A 16,236-nucleotide genomic window follows, 5' to 3' on the forward strand; every position below is an offset into this window, starting at 1 on the left:
CAGCATTCTCTATTGGCACCCTTCTTCTTCAGAAAGGGCTCGCCCCCTCTTCCCAAAAGTCTGGAATGACCCAAACACACTCATTTGTGTAGACTGCAATGCCCTTCCTGTTTGAGAGGACACTGACAGAAGGCAGAGGCACTGGAGAGTGCAATTTCTATTTAGTGGGAAAGTGTGATGGGGGGCTTTAGGATACACTGGTCACATAATATGTGGCAAAGTAGCAAGAAGAAGTGCTGTTACTTTGCATATCCTGTATTTATGTATTCTTAATGTATGTCAAGAATCCCTAAGCTTTCGCATAAGTGCCCTTTAACGTGGAGACTGCTAGACTGAACTCTAAAGAAATTTTACCATATTTTTCTTAAGATATGAGGGAACAAAGGACTCAGTATGGTTTGTCCAAATTTTTACTGTGTGTGGTTAAAAAATATGGTATACTCTTCACCCTCCATTTATGACCAGTTCTACACACAATAGTTAACCCCCATAAACACTAACTTCTGCCTATCCTTTCACCTGGAAAAATAGTTAGAAATGGTGTTGAGGTTTTAAAATCTAGCCACCAAAAATTATAGCAAATCCCATTAATGTTGTTTAGTAGTTAATTACTACTGACAGGCATTTATGTTTTTCATGCACCAGTTAATGCTTAGTTAGCTGCCGAAAGCAGAGTTCATCCCAAAATCATAGCTGTAGGCTGTTAAAATTTTGTTACTTGTATAATTGACTTATTCAAGGTTGGAATGATGAATGCTGGTTGAGCAGACTTGCACATGATGTTGATTATCAATAATTTTCCCCCTCTTAAATTAAGGAATTAAAAAAGCAAGTTAAAATAAGAGAAATATTAAGTATAATTTCATTTCAATAAAACAAACTGGTTAATTAAAATTACTAAATAAAACAAGACATTGATTCAGCAAACGTGGTCATGGGAGCATTTTTTAAAACCCCTAAACTTTTTTGAATATAACAAGAGAAACACAGAAATGTGATATGTATAGCTTTGTATTGTAATAAACAAGGTAACTTTCCTTTCTAGTAATAAATGTACTGTATTCCAGTAAAATCTTAATAAAGATATTGCATAAACACCCAGAACTTAATCTAATAGTTAGCTACACCCAATAACAATACTAATCAATTTAGTTGTGGTCTGAAGTGAAAAACTACTTGTTTACAGGTTAAACCATTGTAAATGCAAGTCATCTGAAAAGTTACAGTACATTCACTGATCAGCAGAAGTTGTCGTTCTTCTTAAAATACAAGATTTGCAAGTTCACACACACGTATATTAAATTAGAAAAACTAATGTTTCAGTTAACTATTTTTCATGTGTCTTTACACAACCTAATTATTACGTTATGGTTATTGCCATATTTCAAAACTCACAAAGTAACAAAACTAAAACCTCACAAAAAAGAAAACTTCAAAAGTGGAAAAGTTGAAATGGCTATGAATAAAAAGAGAAAAAAAGGATATTATTAGAACCACAGGTTTCAGAGTAACAGCCGTGTTAGTCTGTATTCGCAAAAAGAAAAGGAGTACTTGTGGCACCTTAGAGACTAACCCATTTATTTGAGCATGAGCTTTCGTGAGCTACAGCTCACTTCATCGGATGCATCCGATGAAGTGAGCTGTAGCTCATGAAAGCTCATGCTCAAATAAATGGGTTAGTCTCTAAGGTGCCACAAGTACTCCTTTTTTATTAGAACCACTGGTATACGGTACATACCAAGTTAAAAGATTACCATACCTTCCTTTAATTTGTTTCCAAGGGTGGGTTACATTGTTCTCCATTGCTTCTTTCATCATTCGTGCCAAAATACAGAGAAAAATTAGGTAACTGTTGCTGGACTTATACAGGTCAGGGCTCTGCTGGTCAGAACAGCAGTTTTTCACCAATTTGAGCATAGACAAAGGAGTTTTACTAACACTTGCCAGACCCTTCAGACCAAGCCATGGAATGGTGAAGGAACTATTCTGGAAGAAAAATAAAGGCAGGAAAGAACATTAAGTGCTAAATAACTATGTAAATTCCTTCATACAAACAACAAAAGGGCATCTTCATGTCACTACTTCCACCCAGAACAAAACACACTGTTACTGTATACAGAACTTCTTTAGGAAATCTCACTTTTCTCAGGCATGAGCACAAATGATAATGAAGGTTAACGCATCCCCAAACTTCCCCCATGACATCTGCAATATCTAGAAATTCAGATTTTCAAAAAGAATATTTTTTCTTTCATGGTAGCAATTGATGGGACATTTCAACCCATGTTGAGCTAAAATGGATTAGAACTTTTTCACAAATGTGACTGCTATTTCACGCAGTTCAGAGCATAAGGTAATTTCTCAGATAGAGGGGTGCTCACTTGTAACTCTCTAGTTTTTCACATATACATTCACTAACCAGATTCTTGCTGTAATACTCCCAGAGTATGGTGACAGTAGGTAGATTCAAGTCCCAGAAGCTACACAGAGTCAAACAGCACTGAAGATGCATTCGTATCTGTTCCTCTAATACAGCAGCCTTATAAAAAAAAAAAAATAAACGAAAAGATTTTGTTAATAAAAAAAACCCACCTAGATTACAAATAACTTCAAGACTTCCAGACTGCTGACAACCTTATTGTATAAATATTATTTCTAGTCATATACTTTTGAGTAAAAGTATTCACTATTATGAGCAGTGAGCTAGAAAATAATACTTGACAAATACAGGCATTGTCAGAGAGACAAGGTGAGTGAAGTAATATCCTTTATTAGACTAGCTTCTGTTGGTGAAAGAGACGTGCTTTGGAGCTTACAAAGAGCTCATCTTCAGATCTGGGAATAAGCTTTCGTGAGCTACAGCATCCGATGAAGTGAGCTGTAGCTCACGAAAGCTTATGGTCAAATAAATTGGTTAGTCTCTAAGGTGCCACAAGTGCTCCTTTTCTTTTTGCCAATACAGACTAACAAGGCTGCTACTGTGAAACAGGTCTGGGAATGTACTCACAGTATTACAGCTAAAAACAAGGTGGAACAGATTGTTTAACATAAGTACTTAACACATATTTCAAGGGGCTATTCAAGGTGAAGTGGCCCGTTAACACCCCTCCAGTCACAGAGAGGAAAGGAAGGGAGAGAGAAAAAAGGGAGGTAGCTGGGGGGAGAGGGAGAGGGCCAGGATCTTGTTAGTGGGTTACAGATTGTTGCAACAACATCTCTATTCAGTCCAAGATTTTGTGTCTAGTAAAGTTATGAATTTAAGCTCTCAGGCTTATCTTCTGAAGGTGTTGTGCAGATTTCCTTTTTAGAATGAGAACTGAGAGGTCAGATGTAGAATGGTTGTTTTGTGAAGAAAAAAAAAAAAAAAAAGTGTTCAACCACAGGTGATATGGTTCCAGAGTAACAGCCATGTTAGTCTGTATTCGCAAAAAGAAAAGGAGTACTTGTGGCACCTTAGAGACTAACCCATTTATTTGAGCATGAGCTTTCGTGAGCTACAGCTCACTTCATCGGATGCATACTGTGGAAACTGCAGAAGACATTATATACACAGAGACCATGAAACAATACCTCCTCCCACCCCACTCTCCTGCTGGTAATAGCTTATCTAAAGTGATCATCAAGTTGGGCCATTTCCAGCACAAATCCAGGTTTTCTCACCCTCCGCCCCCCCCCACACACACACAAACTCATTCTCCTGCTGGTAATAGCCCATCCAAAGTGACCACTCTCTTTAAAATGTGTATGATAATCAAGGAGGGCCATTTCCAGCACAAATCCAGGTTTTCTCACCCCCCCACCCCCCTCCAAAAACCACACACACAAACTCACTCTCCTGCTGGTAATAGCTCATCCAAAGTGATCACTCTCCCTACAATGTGCATGATAATCAAGGTGGGCCATTTCCAGCACAAATCCAGGTTTTCTCCCCCCCCACACACACAAACTCACTCTCCTGCTGGCAATAGCTCATCCAAACTGACCACTCTCCTTACAATGTGCATGATAATCAAGGTGGGCCATTTCCAGCATAAATCCAAGTTTAACCAGAACGTTGGGGGGGGGGGGGGAGATAGGAAAAAACAAGGGGAAATAGGCTACCTTGCATAATGACTTAGCCACTCCCAGTCTCTATTTAAGCCTAAATTAATAGTATCCAATTTGCAAATGAATTCCAATTCAGCAGTTTCTCGCTGGAGTCTGGATTTGAAGTTTTTTTGTTGTAAGATAGCGACCTTCATGTCTGTGATTGCGTGACCAGAGAGATTGAAGTGTTCTCCGACTGGTTTATGAATGTTATAATTCTTGACATCTGATTTGTGTCCATTTATTCTTTTACGTAGAGACTGTCCAGTTTGACCAATGTACATGGCAGAGGGGCATTGCTGGCACATGATGGCATATATCACATTGGTGGATGTGCAGGTGAACGAGCCTCTGATAGCGTGGCTGATGTTATTAGGCCCTTTGATGGTGTCCCCTGAATAGATATGTGGGCACAGTTGGCAACGGGCTTTGTTGCAAGGATAGGTTCCTGATATGGTGATATGGTGTTTTTGTCTTTTCTCATTGTTCTGTGAGAGTTCATTCAAGAGCATAGTGATTGTCTGGCTTCACCCACACAGTTGTTAATGGGGCATTCAGTGCACTGGATGAGGTGCACACCACATTTTGTAATAAGCATGTATAGGATCTATGATCTTGAAAGGTGTGCTGTGGAGGGTGTTGATCACCGTAGCAGTGCAGATATGTCTGCAGTTTTTGCATCTGTTGCTCTGGCAGGGTCTGATGTCACATTGAGCTGGTGGGTTGGTCTGTGGGGAGCTTGCTTCTGGTGATGAGCTTGGAGAGGCTGGAGTGGTTCTTTGAAGGCCCGAAGAGGGGCTTCAGGAAAGATTTCTTTCAGGGTGGGGTTCCCATCAAGTATGGGTTGTAGCTGTTTGAGAATATTCCCATATGAGTTCCAGTGGACAGGTGGGAGGTGACAGCAAAGGATGTGTGGTCAAAGGGGATTTTATTTCTGTAATGAAATTACAGGTTCTCTCAGGGTATTTGGGTAGCTCATTCCAAGACACAATCTACTTTTCCGTTGGAGTGTCCTTGTTTGATGAAAGCGGTTTTAAGTGTGTTAAGGTGTATATCCCAGACTTTCTCCCTGGAGCATATTCTGTGGGAGTTAAGGCCTGCTCTACACTAGAATATTACGTAAAGTTAACTGAGTGAGTCAGGTGTGTGAAAAATCCACACCCCTGAGCAGTGTAGTTAAACCATTGAGTAATGTGACAAAGTGATGTGTGGCCTAGCTACTGGTGATGAGAAGCAGCCAAGGAACAGCTAATCTAAAGGGACTGTTACTCTCTCCATTGCCAATAACTTAATATTACATTTTGCAGCATATGTTACTGCTGCTCCAAACAGGAGGCACTTCCCTCTCTGCAGCATGTCCGCAGAAGAACCATGTGCATGAGAAGATTGGGGGCTTGCCACTGCCACGACGGCAGCGATCCCCTGACCTGTGAGGTTTCAATATCCCTACTAGCTCTGTTGCAAAGGGAGCATTCTGTTCATTTACCACTTCCAAGATTCCACCCAGATTTGGGCCATAGTAAAGACAGAGAAAAAAACAAAATGGTTTTTAACACAGTGACAAGTCCAGCCTGAAATTCTGGTAATTATGAGATTACAGTGAAATTGTTCTATAAATGTAGGGATGTCACTACAAAAGGATTCCACTGCATATTTCTAAGTGACCAAACTCATGCAATATTAAGAATAATTAAAGGAGCTACGAAGGGAAAAAAAGAAGCAATAAAAAAGTACCCCCCTGAAGGGGGGTTCCAAAAGAGGATGGTGCTAGACTGTTTTCCGTGGAAGCAGACGACAGAAGAAGGAGCAATGGTCTCAAGCTGCAGTGGGTGAGGTCTAGGTTGAATATTAGGAAACACTATTTCACTAGGAGGGTGGTGAAGCACTGGAATGGGTTACCTAGGGAGGTGGTGGAATCTCCATCCTTACAGATTTTTAAGGCCCGGCTTGACATAGCCCTGGCTGGGATGATTTAGTTGGGGTTGGTCCTGCTTTGAGCAGGGGGTTGACCTCCTGAGGTCTCTTCCAACCCTAATCTTCTATGATTCTATGAATTCAGGACCAGCCTTACAATCTGAGGCTTGAAATATCTTGCTGGGGAAGAAGAGAAATGCCCGCTCATCCCACAGATAAAGGTAATGGAGTTATTTCCTCCAATTGCAGTCCCACTGCCAGTCCTTGCATTGCATAGAATGCATAGCCCAAGTAGCTAGCTGTTTTTCTTGGGCTTCAGAGCAGCCCCATTCAACCTGTAATGCTAAGGTAGCTCTGCAGATTAAAACTCATTAAGTCATACTTAACTCCCTGAATCAATACATCCCTGGGGGAAAATATTATTTGCTACATTTTATCAGAACAGTGTGAGCAATCAAAGAAATCATTTGTAATAGACTCAAATTCTGTCTGCCTTCTCTTCCTAAGTGCAATGAATATAGGATGCCTGGTCACCTGGCAGACTCTCAAACTTTACAAAATAGCATATTTCTAAAATAAATTGAAGGGTGAAGCAGGATTTTCATTTGTAAATCTGGAAAAAGGACACACACTACAATTTATATATGAAAGCATGAGAAATCCGCCACAAATGTTTGCATTCTACTTCAGTGAGCCCAACATAGAAAATTTTGGGGAAAATACTTGTGAATTTATTAAGTATAAGAATATACTACAACTAAAGACTTCCCAATTTTTGTTTTTACATTTAATATAATTTTACACATTAACCAATAATTTCCATAAAAGAAGACCTTGAGATAAATCTAATCTGAAAACTAAGATTCTTCAACCATAACAGTTTCCAATGTCTCCTCTGTCTAAAGAAGAGTGAAAGTGGGTATCTTGCATATAAATGTCAAGAATCGCAACAGGCCATGGTATTAGTTTCTCTAGACACCAACCAAGTTGCATGACTTGTTATACCAAGGACTTTAAGAAGAAAATTAAAAGTGTCCATTCTTAGAGCTATATTTTTGCCCATAGGATTATATCTGGGACCTATCTTAAAAAGCGAACGATCCTTTAGACAAATTCAACAAAAAAACAACATTGTGCTCATCTTTGATTTCAGACCTTCATTATCCCAGTGTCCAATATTACATTAGAACAGACGTCTACTACAGGATATACATTGTAGATTTTATCTCAAATGTAACATGAAACAGTCCTCTGGACTTTATATGTCACTGGGTATCATGCACTCTCCATTTAGGATTACTTTTTGTTGTTTAATATGAACTCCTGTGCTGCTGGATATAATCAGAATTTATGAGGGGCTCAACACCAGATATAATCAAAATGATAGTACTATCTAAACATCTTCCCCCATCTTTCATATGTCACTGGTCTCCTTAGATTATAAACTCTTTTGACAGTAAGGAGTATGTCTTCTTTGGCATTAATACAGCACTAACTACCTGGGGACAACCATGCTGATATGAGCCCTGCAGTAATATAAATATTAAATAATAATAATGTCCAACCTCCCAGATATATGTACTACATTAATAGGATCTCATCACTGCTTATATCTGTGCTGCCAACAGATGACTGGGTCAACTCTATCAAGTTCTTAAAAATTTTTTTTTTTTGCAGCTGCTATTGTAGGTGCAACAGGAGCTCTTAGAAGGATGGGTATGTCTTTTCCTTTCTCCAGTAGGGGTTACCAACCGTGATCCAGGGACCACTTGGTAGGGGTCACCGGGATTTATAGGGATCTCCTGGGTCAGTTATATGCACAATAGCTCACCATAGTGTGGCATGTAAAAGCCAGTAGCCCGCAGGCCATCATAATCATTGTGAAACATATGTACAGATAATATTTAAGAAGTTATGTATTTATACTGAAAATTACATTCTTAAAGCCTTGGAGCTAAGGCAGGTTACCTAGAGGAGACATGCCTTACACATGGTCCTTTCAGGCAGGAGGTAACAGATGGTCTAGTTGTTTGTTGGTTGGCTGCCTCACAATACAGGCCTATTTGCATACTGAGCCAGGTGCCAGTCAAAAGGTTATCTAAGCTACAAGAGAGAAAATTTACAGAAACAAAACAAAACAGCAAGGAGGTGTCTTGTTTATGAATGAAGATAAGTAAAGACACACACTGGGTCCTTTGCCTCGGAGGCAAGCTAACCATTTGCCTGTCTCATTAAAGGAGGATTATATCTGGCTTGGTTGTAAAGTGCTGCAAGGACTTCAGGTGATCAGCACTCGAACAGACAAGAGAATATCTTGTTAATTAAGTCCAGGCTCTAGAATGCATGCTATGATTTTATTTCATATGTAACCATTTGTTCCAATACATCTACCTGCTATTACCTGAAGCTCTATGCTTTGTTAAATATAACTTATGTTTACAGAGAAACCTAGTACATCTAAGTGCTGTGTGTTAAGTAGAGAGACAATCTGAGGCAGAACTGGGCTTTACTGTTTCTTCAGAAGCAGCAAATCTGTGAATAGTGCAAGTGTCCACTAGACCAGGGGCTGGACACAGAGACATGCAGAAGAGTTGAGGACTGTGGTGTGCCAATCACTAACCTGCAGGGGCTCGTGGAGCCTAGAGCGGAGTCCTTGCGTTGCCAGTACTATTCACTCTAAGCTGTGCGGGCACACGGATCCGAAACGCCGCGCGCACACGGATCCGAAACGCCGTGCACACACGGATCCGAAACGCCGCGCGCACAAAAATTTGCACAGAAGAAATTTTTTGTGTACATGGCCTGTCAAAAATTAGAGGGAACATTGGTTGCCAGTGGCTGGTAGAGTCGGAAGCTGACCCACGTCAGGCAGACAGGCTTCCTCATGCTAAAGTTGAGGTGCCTCACAACTTTTGTTCCCCCCCAGACAGTGTTACACCAAGGAAGTGGAATAATTTGAGGCCGGGCCTGAGCAGTTAATCCCAATAGCACTATCCATCCTTCAGTCATGTATTGGCTTTTACTACTACACATAGCTTTGCCTGTTCCTCCATTTGATTCTGCTATCTTGATCTGCCATCCTGCTGCACTTCTCTTCTTCCCACTCCTACATTATCTCGTCCTTGTGACGGTTATTTTAAATATATCAGAGGATAACTCAAAAGGTAAAAGCAAAATGGCCATAGGAAGCCTGGGACAGCAACAGTGAAGACATACATGTCACAGAGTCTGTTGGTGAAAAAACCTCCTTCCTAGGTATTATTTTTATTGTTTTCATTTTTTTTACTGATTCCACACACACAATATTGAGCATTCCCATAGCAGTATTTTCTACACAAAGCTAGCAGTCATATAATATTAAGTAATGAACCACTTAAATAGAAAATAATCCAACAGAATAAGAACATTTTGTACAAGATGTTAATAAAACTAGCATTGTCTTGTTTGCCTTCAAAAATGTTGGTATAAAAAGACAGAGAACAGGAAAATGGTTACCATAATCTAGGACCTCTCTCCAACATTGCTGAAACTGTGCTAATAGTAACTGTTTTTAAATACAAGCATGGTTGTTGATACCCTGCCTTCCCTAAGCAATGTAGTCCATTGCTTTTCCCCCTCCCTCTGAGAGTTGTTCAAGCAAAACTTTGCAGCACTGCCTGATTATAGTCTACAGCATAATTTCTAGCACCATTAAAATATATTTCTCTTTTTTTTTCCAATGGTCAAGAGAACTACGTTAGAGCTGTGCCAGCAACAACTGTATTGTGAGAAACACTTCGCCCCTTATTATGGCTTCAACCATAGTGTAGAGAAGGCCCTAATGAAAAACCATCTTCCTCTTTCAACCATATCATATTTCAATTTTTTTCTCTCAACTGGAATCAAAAGGGAAATAATCAGCAGATTTATTCTTATTGCTTAATATGTAGGTAGTCTTACACGCACACAATTATTTTTGTAGCTGTTGCCGTTACAGAAATTACAGTTTGTACCATGTAACTTAAGACGACATATACAGAGCTGTAACGTAACATGTTAAAAAATTTGAACAGCATATTTAAAAGCTCTTTAAAAGGAGGTCAATTCTGACCTCTGGGCCATGAAGCAATGCATTAACAGCTCTGTAGAAAGAAAAATGATAAGGTATAAAATGAGTGCTCAGAAACTAGAACCTTATCAGAAGAGTTTGATTCAAGCCTGTAAGACAAATTGCTCAGCAAGGCAAGTCACCTTCCTGCTGTGATGAGGATATAGCTGAATTTTCAATGCAATGACTATCTCTCCCATCATGTCTCCTCAACTTGATATCCTTACATTCAGTGTGCCGTTTACATTTTCTAAGTATCCAGCTCTTATTCTGAATATAGCTTGTCAAAGTAGCCACATGCACTTCCAGAATAATTATCTTTTCCCTTTATCTGACAATTTAACATCAAGCACAGCCACTTTAAAGTAAGTGTAGTCTCTAACAAGAAGCCAACTGTACACTGTCTTAGTTCAGCTACATCAAGGATGTTCATATAATCAAAATAAAGAAACTAAATTCCAAAGACAAACTTGTTGGCTGGATACTTTGCTTCATGTGCTGCATGCTTCTCAAAAATCACCCCACACTATTCTTTATTCCTCCCCGTACTTACTTGAGCATCAATGGACCTTTTCAGCAGTTCTTCCACAAAATTCCAATTGGATTCTACTTGTTTCTGGAAAAGAATGATTGTCAAGGTTAAATATCTGTTTTTTATAGTAGACATTATATAATATTGTAAAACATGAAAACAAGAGTACAAGAGATTTCCTGAAATTTTCCACTTCCTGAAAGCATTTTGCAATAGTTGTTTAAAAGAGTCACTTTGCATTTATGTATGCAATTGATATTTTCCCCAACTTTAGGCTATTAACACTCTCAAAAATACAATTTAAAAAATATATGTCTTTACTTTCTGTCTTTATAGCATAAGTGTTACTCTAACCTTGTCAGGAGATTGTATTTCATTCCTATGCATAGCTCTCAGACAGTCACCAAAAATTAGTAAAGAAACAAAATGTTTATGCTATTTGTACATCAGTCCCCCTAGTGACAGCTTCCACGTGTAATAAATCTATATTACAGTTTCTCAAAAGTAACAAAAAGATCAGCAGTCCTCTAAAATGGAAAGGAGGGAAGCAAAGTGGAGACTCATTCTTCTCTTTCTTTGCAAATCTTTCACTAACTCATTTTACCTAGGTCAAACAGCTGTTTAATGCTAAAAAATGTCAGTCAGTACCAATTTGGTCCAGAGTATAATCTGTTGCCTAGACAAAGTCCAGCTCAAAAGATTGTAGGGTAAATCAAAAAAGGATCATAATTCATCATCTTCCTGTCTGACAAGATTGATGGTTGTTTCAAATAGGCATTCAGATCACTTCTACAAAGCAGAAGTATTGAGTGGAAAAAAGTTCAGACTAAAGACAGTAAAGCTGTTTAAACATCTGGTTATGTAAGGTGTGGAAGAAAAGGGAGACATGTTTTTATAACCAAGAACATCTGCCAATAAAAATGTACACGTAGATTTCTACCTCAAACTTGATTTAAACTTAAAGTGATGATAATCTCTTACTTCCTTTATCTGTGCTATAATTATCCACACAGAGCAGGGATCTCAAACTCAAATCACCACAAGGGCCACATGAGGACTAGTACATTGGCCCGAGGACTGCATCACTGAAATCTTTTCATACAAAAGCGCCCCCCACTGCCCCCACCCCCACTCCACCCCTTCTATGAGGCCCTGCCCTGCCCCCATTCCAACCCTAATTTTGCCCCCTCCCTGCCCCATCCAACCCCTTCCCCAAATCCCTGCCCTGGCCCCGCCTCTTCTCCCCCTCCCCCCACCCGGAAAGTCCTAAGAACCGCCAAACAGCTGTTTGGTGGCGGGAAGCGCTGGGAGGTAGGCGGAGGAGTGGGGACGTGGCGCGCCGGGGCTGGGGGGGAGGGGAGCTATGGCGGGCTGTGTGTTTGAGACCCCTGACATAGAGGGTTTATGTAACCTTATTTTCCCATTATTTTTCCCTTGCATTGCCTCTCCTCTTCACTTCACTGTTGAATCCTGTCTTTATCTAAATTATAAACTCTTCGGAGCAGATGTTCTTTATAAATTTGCACCGAGTCCAGCATAATGAGCCTATGATTTGGGTTTCCAAATGTAACACAAAAAATAAATATCCTCTCCTGCTTCACATGACTATGATTCAGTTCAGCGCCTATGCCAGATAAGAGAGAATTTTAAATACTAGCTCATGTAAAAAGATATACTGCCATTTACTTTTCAACACTAGTATCATTTGAGTGTTTAGCAGATAACATATTTTTGCATGACAAAAAAAATATTCAAAGGAACTGCTGATGGAGGTGGTGGTGCTGGTTCTTCACAAATTAATACTAGAGGTCAGAGGTGAACAAAGGATGGGCCTGCAGGAGAGGAGGACAAGGACAAATGAACACAGAACAGAAAGGAACAGCAAAGGGGAAACATACTCCCATTTTTCAAGGTAAAGGGAGATGTCATTCTGTAAGGAAGAAGAGTAGGTAAAGTGGGCAGATATTAAGGCAGGTGACCTGCTTAGGAGCGAGGACAGTAAATTTGGTGCCTGAAGTAGGAGACAAGCAGCAGACCTATTAGGATATTTCTACACTGGAACAAAGATAAGTTTAATTTTAAAGGCTTTTTATATTATATTAAATATAAATATTAATGATTTTTCCACTTCATATTGGCTCTTATATTTTAGACTTTGGTGTTATTTTGAACACCAAACACAGAAAATTGGAAAGTAAAATTTTGGTTTTATGAGCCTCGGAGAGCAGGCTAGTTGAGAATTTTCCTACAAAACAGATTTTCACCAGAAGATGCTGACTCGTCAACACTGAAATGTTTCACAGAAACAGTTTCAATGAACTTTCAATAAAACACCATTGCAAACCTGCCTGGTTTCCTGCCAGCTCACCTGCGGGCTGTTGCAAGGCACCGGCTTCCAAGGTCTATGGCTCCAAGGCAGCACTACCTCAGAATCAGGGACCCCAGGACTTCCAGGGTCCACGACTCTTGGACACCCTACCATGCAAACTGCCTCAGGGCAGGGGATCTCAGGGCTTAAAGGCTCCCTGCTGCACAGCCAGAGAGACTGGCAGCCCTGAGTATTCCAGTTCAAGCTGGGCTTGGCTCCTGACTCCTAAGCAGAGGATCTGGAAGCCCTGAGAACCCCAGCTTAAGCCAGGACTCTCGAGGCTCCTACTCTAGAACCTGGCTTCCAACTGGGTGGATTGATTTAAATCACCGATTTTAATCACAATTTCAATCAGCATGCAGAAAACCTTGATATAAACCATCAATTTTAGTCATGGTTTCATTTCTACTTTATAGTTATTTTCCTACTGAAACGTTGATTCTCATTGGCTTGTATCTGTTAAAACATGTTGATCTGCAATTAAATATTAGCCTTTAGAATAAATTTGGTCCTTCTTTTTGCTTACCAGGAAGATAAAGTGTAGTGTATCTATACATATTTATTTAAGCAATTATAAGCTTAAATTTACACAGTCAGTTTCTTAATTTTTCATCATGTTAGAAAATGGTCACTGATGAATTTCTTATTTACTATAGTATTAATTTTTACTTGTGATTACTTGTTTGGATGGAAATGCAAAGTTAATTAAACAGCATTTTTATTATTAAATAAAACTACCTTAAATGTGATGGATACATATGAAAAAAAAAGTTTAAATACAAAACATGTTCTGATAAAAACTAACATTTATTAAACAAAGTAAGTATTGTCCGTAATTAGTAAATTAAACTGATTGTTCCTGGTCATCAAGTCAATCAAGATTTTAGAACTAGTAGATCTCATTCTATTCATAAACTGGTGCAGGAAAACAAGTTCTCTTACTTTTTCTACTCCCAACAGGTTTCTTAGCTTTGAATGAACAAGTCATTGAACTGAACTAACTAAAGAAACTGAAATGAAGAAAATATTCCCTTGGCACTTGCAGCAGAGGCTACTGCTGTCAAAAGCTGGTTTAGCACTTTAACACCTGGTTGCAGGGGGGCTTAGCAAGTAACTTCCACCACTCAGTGGTTTGACTTTTGTTAAAATGTAGTAGCAAATAAGTACTGTTTAATATTATTTATATAATTTAAATTATTTTCATAGATTACAATAGAACAGAGCTTGCCAATTTATTTTAAATAGTTTTTTTTTAAATTTCAATTAAAAAATCAACTTTTTTTAATTGATTTTTATCTACCCTGCCTACCAAGCTCCAAGGCTCCTGGCTCAATTTTTAGAACCATACATCCTTATTATTGCTATGAAAAAAAATTGTTGACTTTTTCTCCTGCAGGGAGTTTCAAAGTTTACCCTCTTTGTTCCAAAACAGAATTAATTTTTTTTCAGTATTTCCCAAAAAATGGAAATTCCAGCTTTCAACTAGCTCTAGTAAACACATCAAGATATCTGACCAGCCCAGATTCACAGACAGTATATCAGAAGTAGCACAGCTAGTGTCCCAAAGTTCACACCATAAATATATAAGGCTTCTTAAAACCAGTGTCCAAATAACAGGTGGACTGGGGGATAGGGGCAGGGAAGATTGGAAGACTTCTTACAGCCAAAATCAAAAACAGGAAAATCACTAGGTCTCCTTTCCACTACTTCCAGGAGAAATCTAGGGTGAAATCCAGGGCCTCCGTAGAAACTGATACTAAAATTCCCACTGAATTTAATGTCCAAGTTTTCGCCCTTACTCTCTAAGTCAGTCCAAACTCAGAGGGAGAATGACATCCAAAAACCCAGAACATTCCCTCTTACGGTCTCATTTTTCTCTGCTCATTAAGAGAACTCGTCTCATCTGAATCCAGCTAAATTCCCTGCATAATTGCATTCCTCTGTTATCTTGGCAGTGAGGGAAGACAACTGTTTAAAACCCAGCCAGACAATATGTAGTTTCTACACACCTCATTCCAAACCCAGTGGCTCCCAAGCCAAAAAAGATTAGTCCTGAGACTGGCAGAGTCCAGTAACCGTCAACCATACCCATCGTGTAAGCATTCATCATGCAGCTAAAGACAAAACTTCAGCTACAACCTTTGGAGTCCAGCAGCAGCAGCTTTTCTAGGTTTCAGAGGAACAGCCGTGTTAGTCTGTATTCGCAAAAAGAAAAGGAGTACTTGTGGCACCTTAGAGACTAACCAATTTATTTGAGCATGAGCTTTCGTGAGCTACAGCTCACTTCATCAGATGTAATTTCTAGGTGTAGACAAAGGCACTCTCCTCTCTTAGCTCAGCTGGCAGAGCTGTGCTACGCTTCTCTGCTGGAAGTCACTCTTTTCATATCTTATACAGCAGTCACTTCAGACAATTCAAAGGCAAAAATCTCCAGCCCCAAGTAATTCTGACTATATTTCCTTAGCCCACAGCAGTGTTAAAATTAACCCCTGCAATGTTCAAAAGTGGCGATTTTTCTCTCCAAGCCCTATTTGGTTTTTAAATGTATGAACAGTACTTTTCAGAATAATGTGGCATGGTCTGTGTTTCGGTTAGAGAAAATACAAAAACAGATGGCCTGTGCACCCCTCTTCACTCTGAGAAATGAACACTGGATAGTTCCCTATATGGGAAACAGAGGAACTGGACACCATTTTCCTGTTTAAATCTACGTGTATGAAATGACTAAGTTAAACAAGCTAAAGAAAAAAATAACTACGTCTAAACCCTATTTAGCATTTTAAAAGCTTTCATATTAGCCAAAGCAGTCCACATTAAAAAACTGAAATTCTTCCACAGATGACACAGGACGAGAGGCAATTTCTGCTAAGGCCCACCTTTGATCACAGTTTAATAAGAGCAAGAACGTGTATAACAGAGTCCTCTATCACAGCTAACTGTTAACCAACAAAAGTAAGCTGAATTCATTCCTAGTATAACTCCACTGACTTCAACAAGTTTACATCAGTGATTACTTTAGCCCCTTATTTTCAAGGAAGATTCCAGGCTGTAATTCAAAAAAAGAGAAAATTAGCACTCACAGCTACCACTCTGAAACTGATCTCCTGTGGTTTGTGACAAAATGTTGTGATTACTTACAGAACTTTGTAAGCATACACAGAACTCTGTAAGGTAACTAAAAGGCAAGATCTATGGAGAAGATTACAGCCAAACTCAGAAAAATATGATGGACAAAACAGTAGTTCCAAC

At 39.3% G+C, this 16,236-nt stretch overlaps 1 protein-coding gene across 4 annotated transcripts in view; it reads right to left on the minus strand.

Moving 5' to 3' along the window:
* MMS22L (MMS22 like, DNA repair protein) overlaps positions 1-16,236 on the minus strand; it is a 139,205-nt gene that overhangs the window by 85,037 nt on the left and 37,932 nt on the right. For all 4 annotated transcript variants that reach the window (XM_048844953.2, XM_048844954.2, XM_075126590.1 and 1 more), the window contains 3 exons: positions 10,641-10,703; positions 2,420-2,539; positions 1,760-1,986 (listed from right to left, as the gene is read on the minus strand). In XM_048844953.2, coding sequence (XP_048700910.2) covers positions 1,760-1,986; positions 2,420-2,539; positions 10,641-10,703 — 410 coding nt within the window. The remainder of the gene's footprint in view (positions 1-1,759; positions 1,987-2,419; positions 2,540-10,640; positions 10,704-16,236) is intronic.

Source organism: Caretta caretta, chromosome 3, assembly GCF_965140235.1.
Source record: "Caretta caretta isolate rCarCar2 chromosome 3, rCarCar1.hap1, whole genome shotgun sequence".
Taxonomy (NCBI): Eukaryota; Metazoa; Chordata; order Testudines; family Cheloniidae; genus Caretta; species Caretta caretta.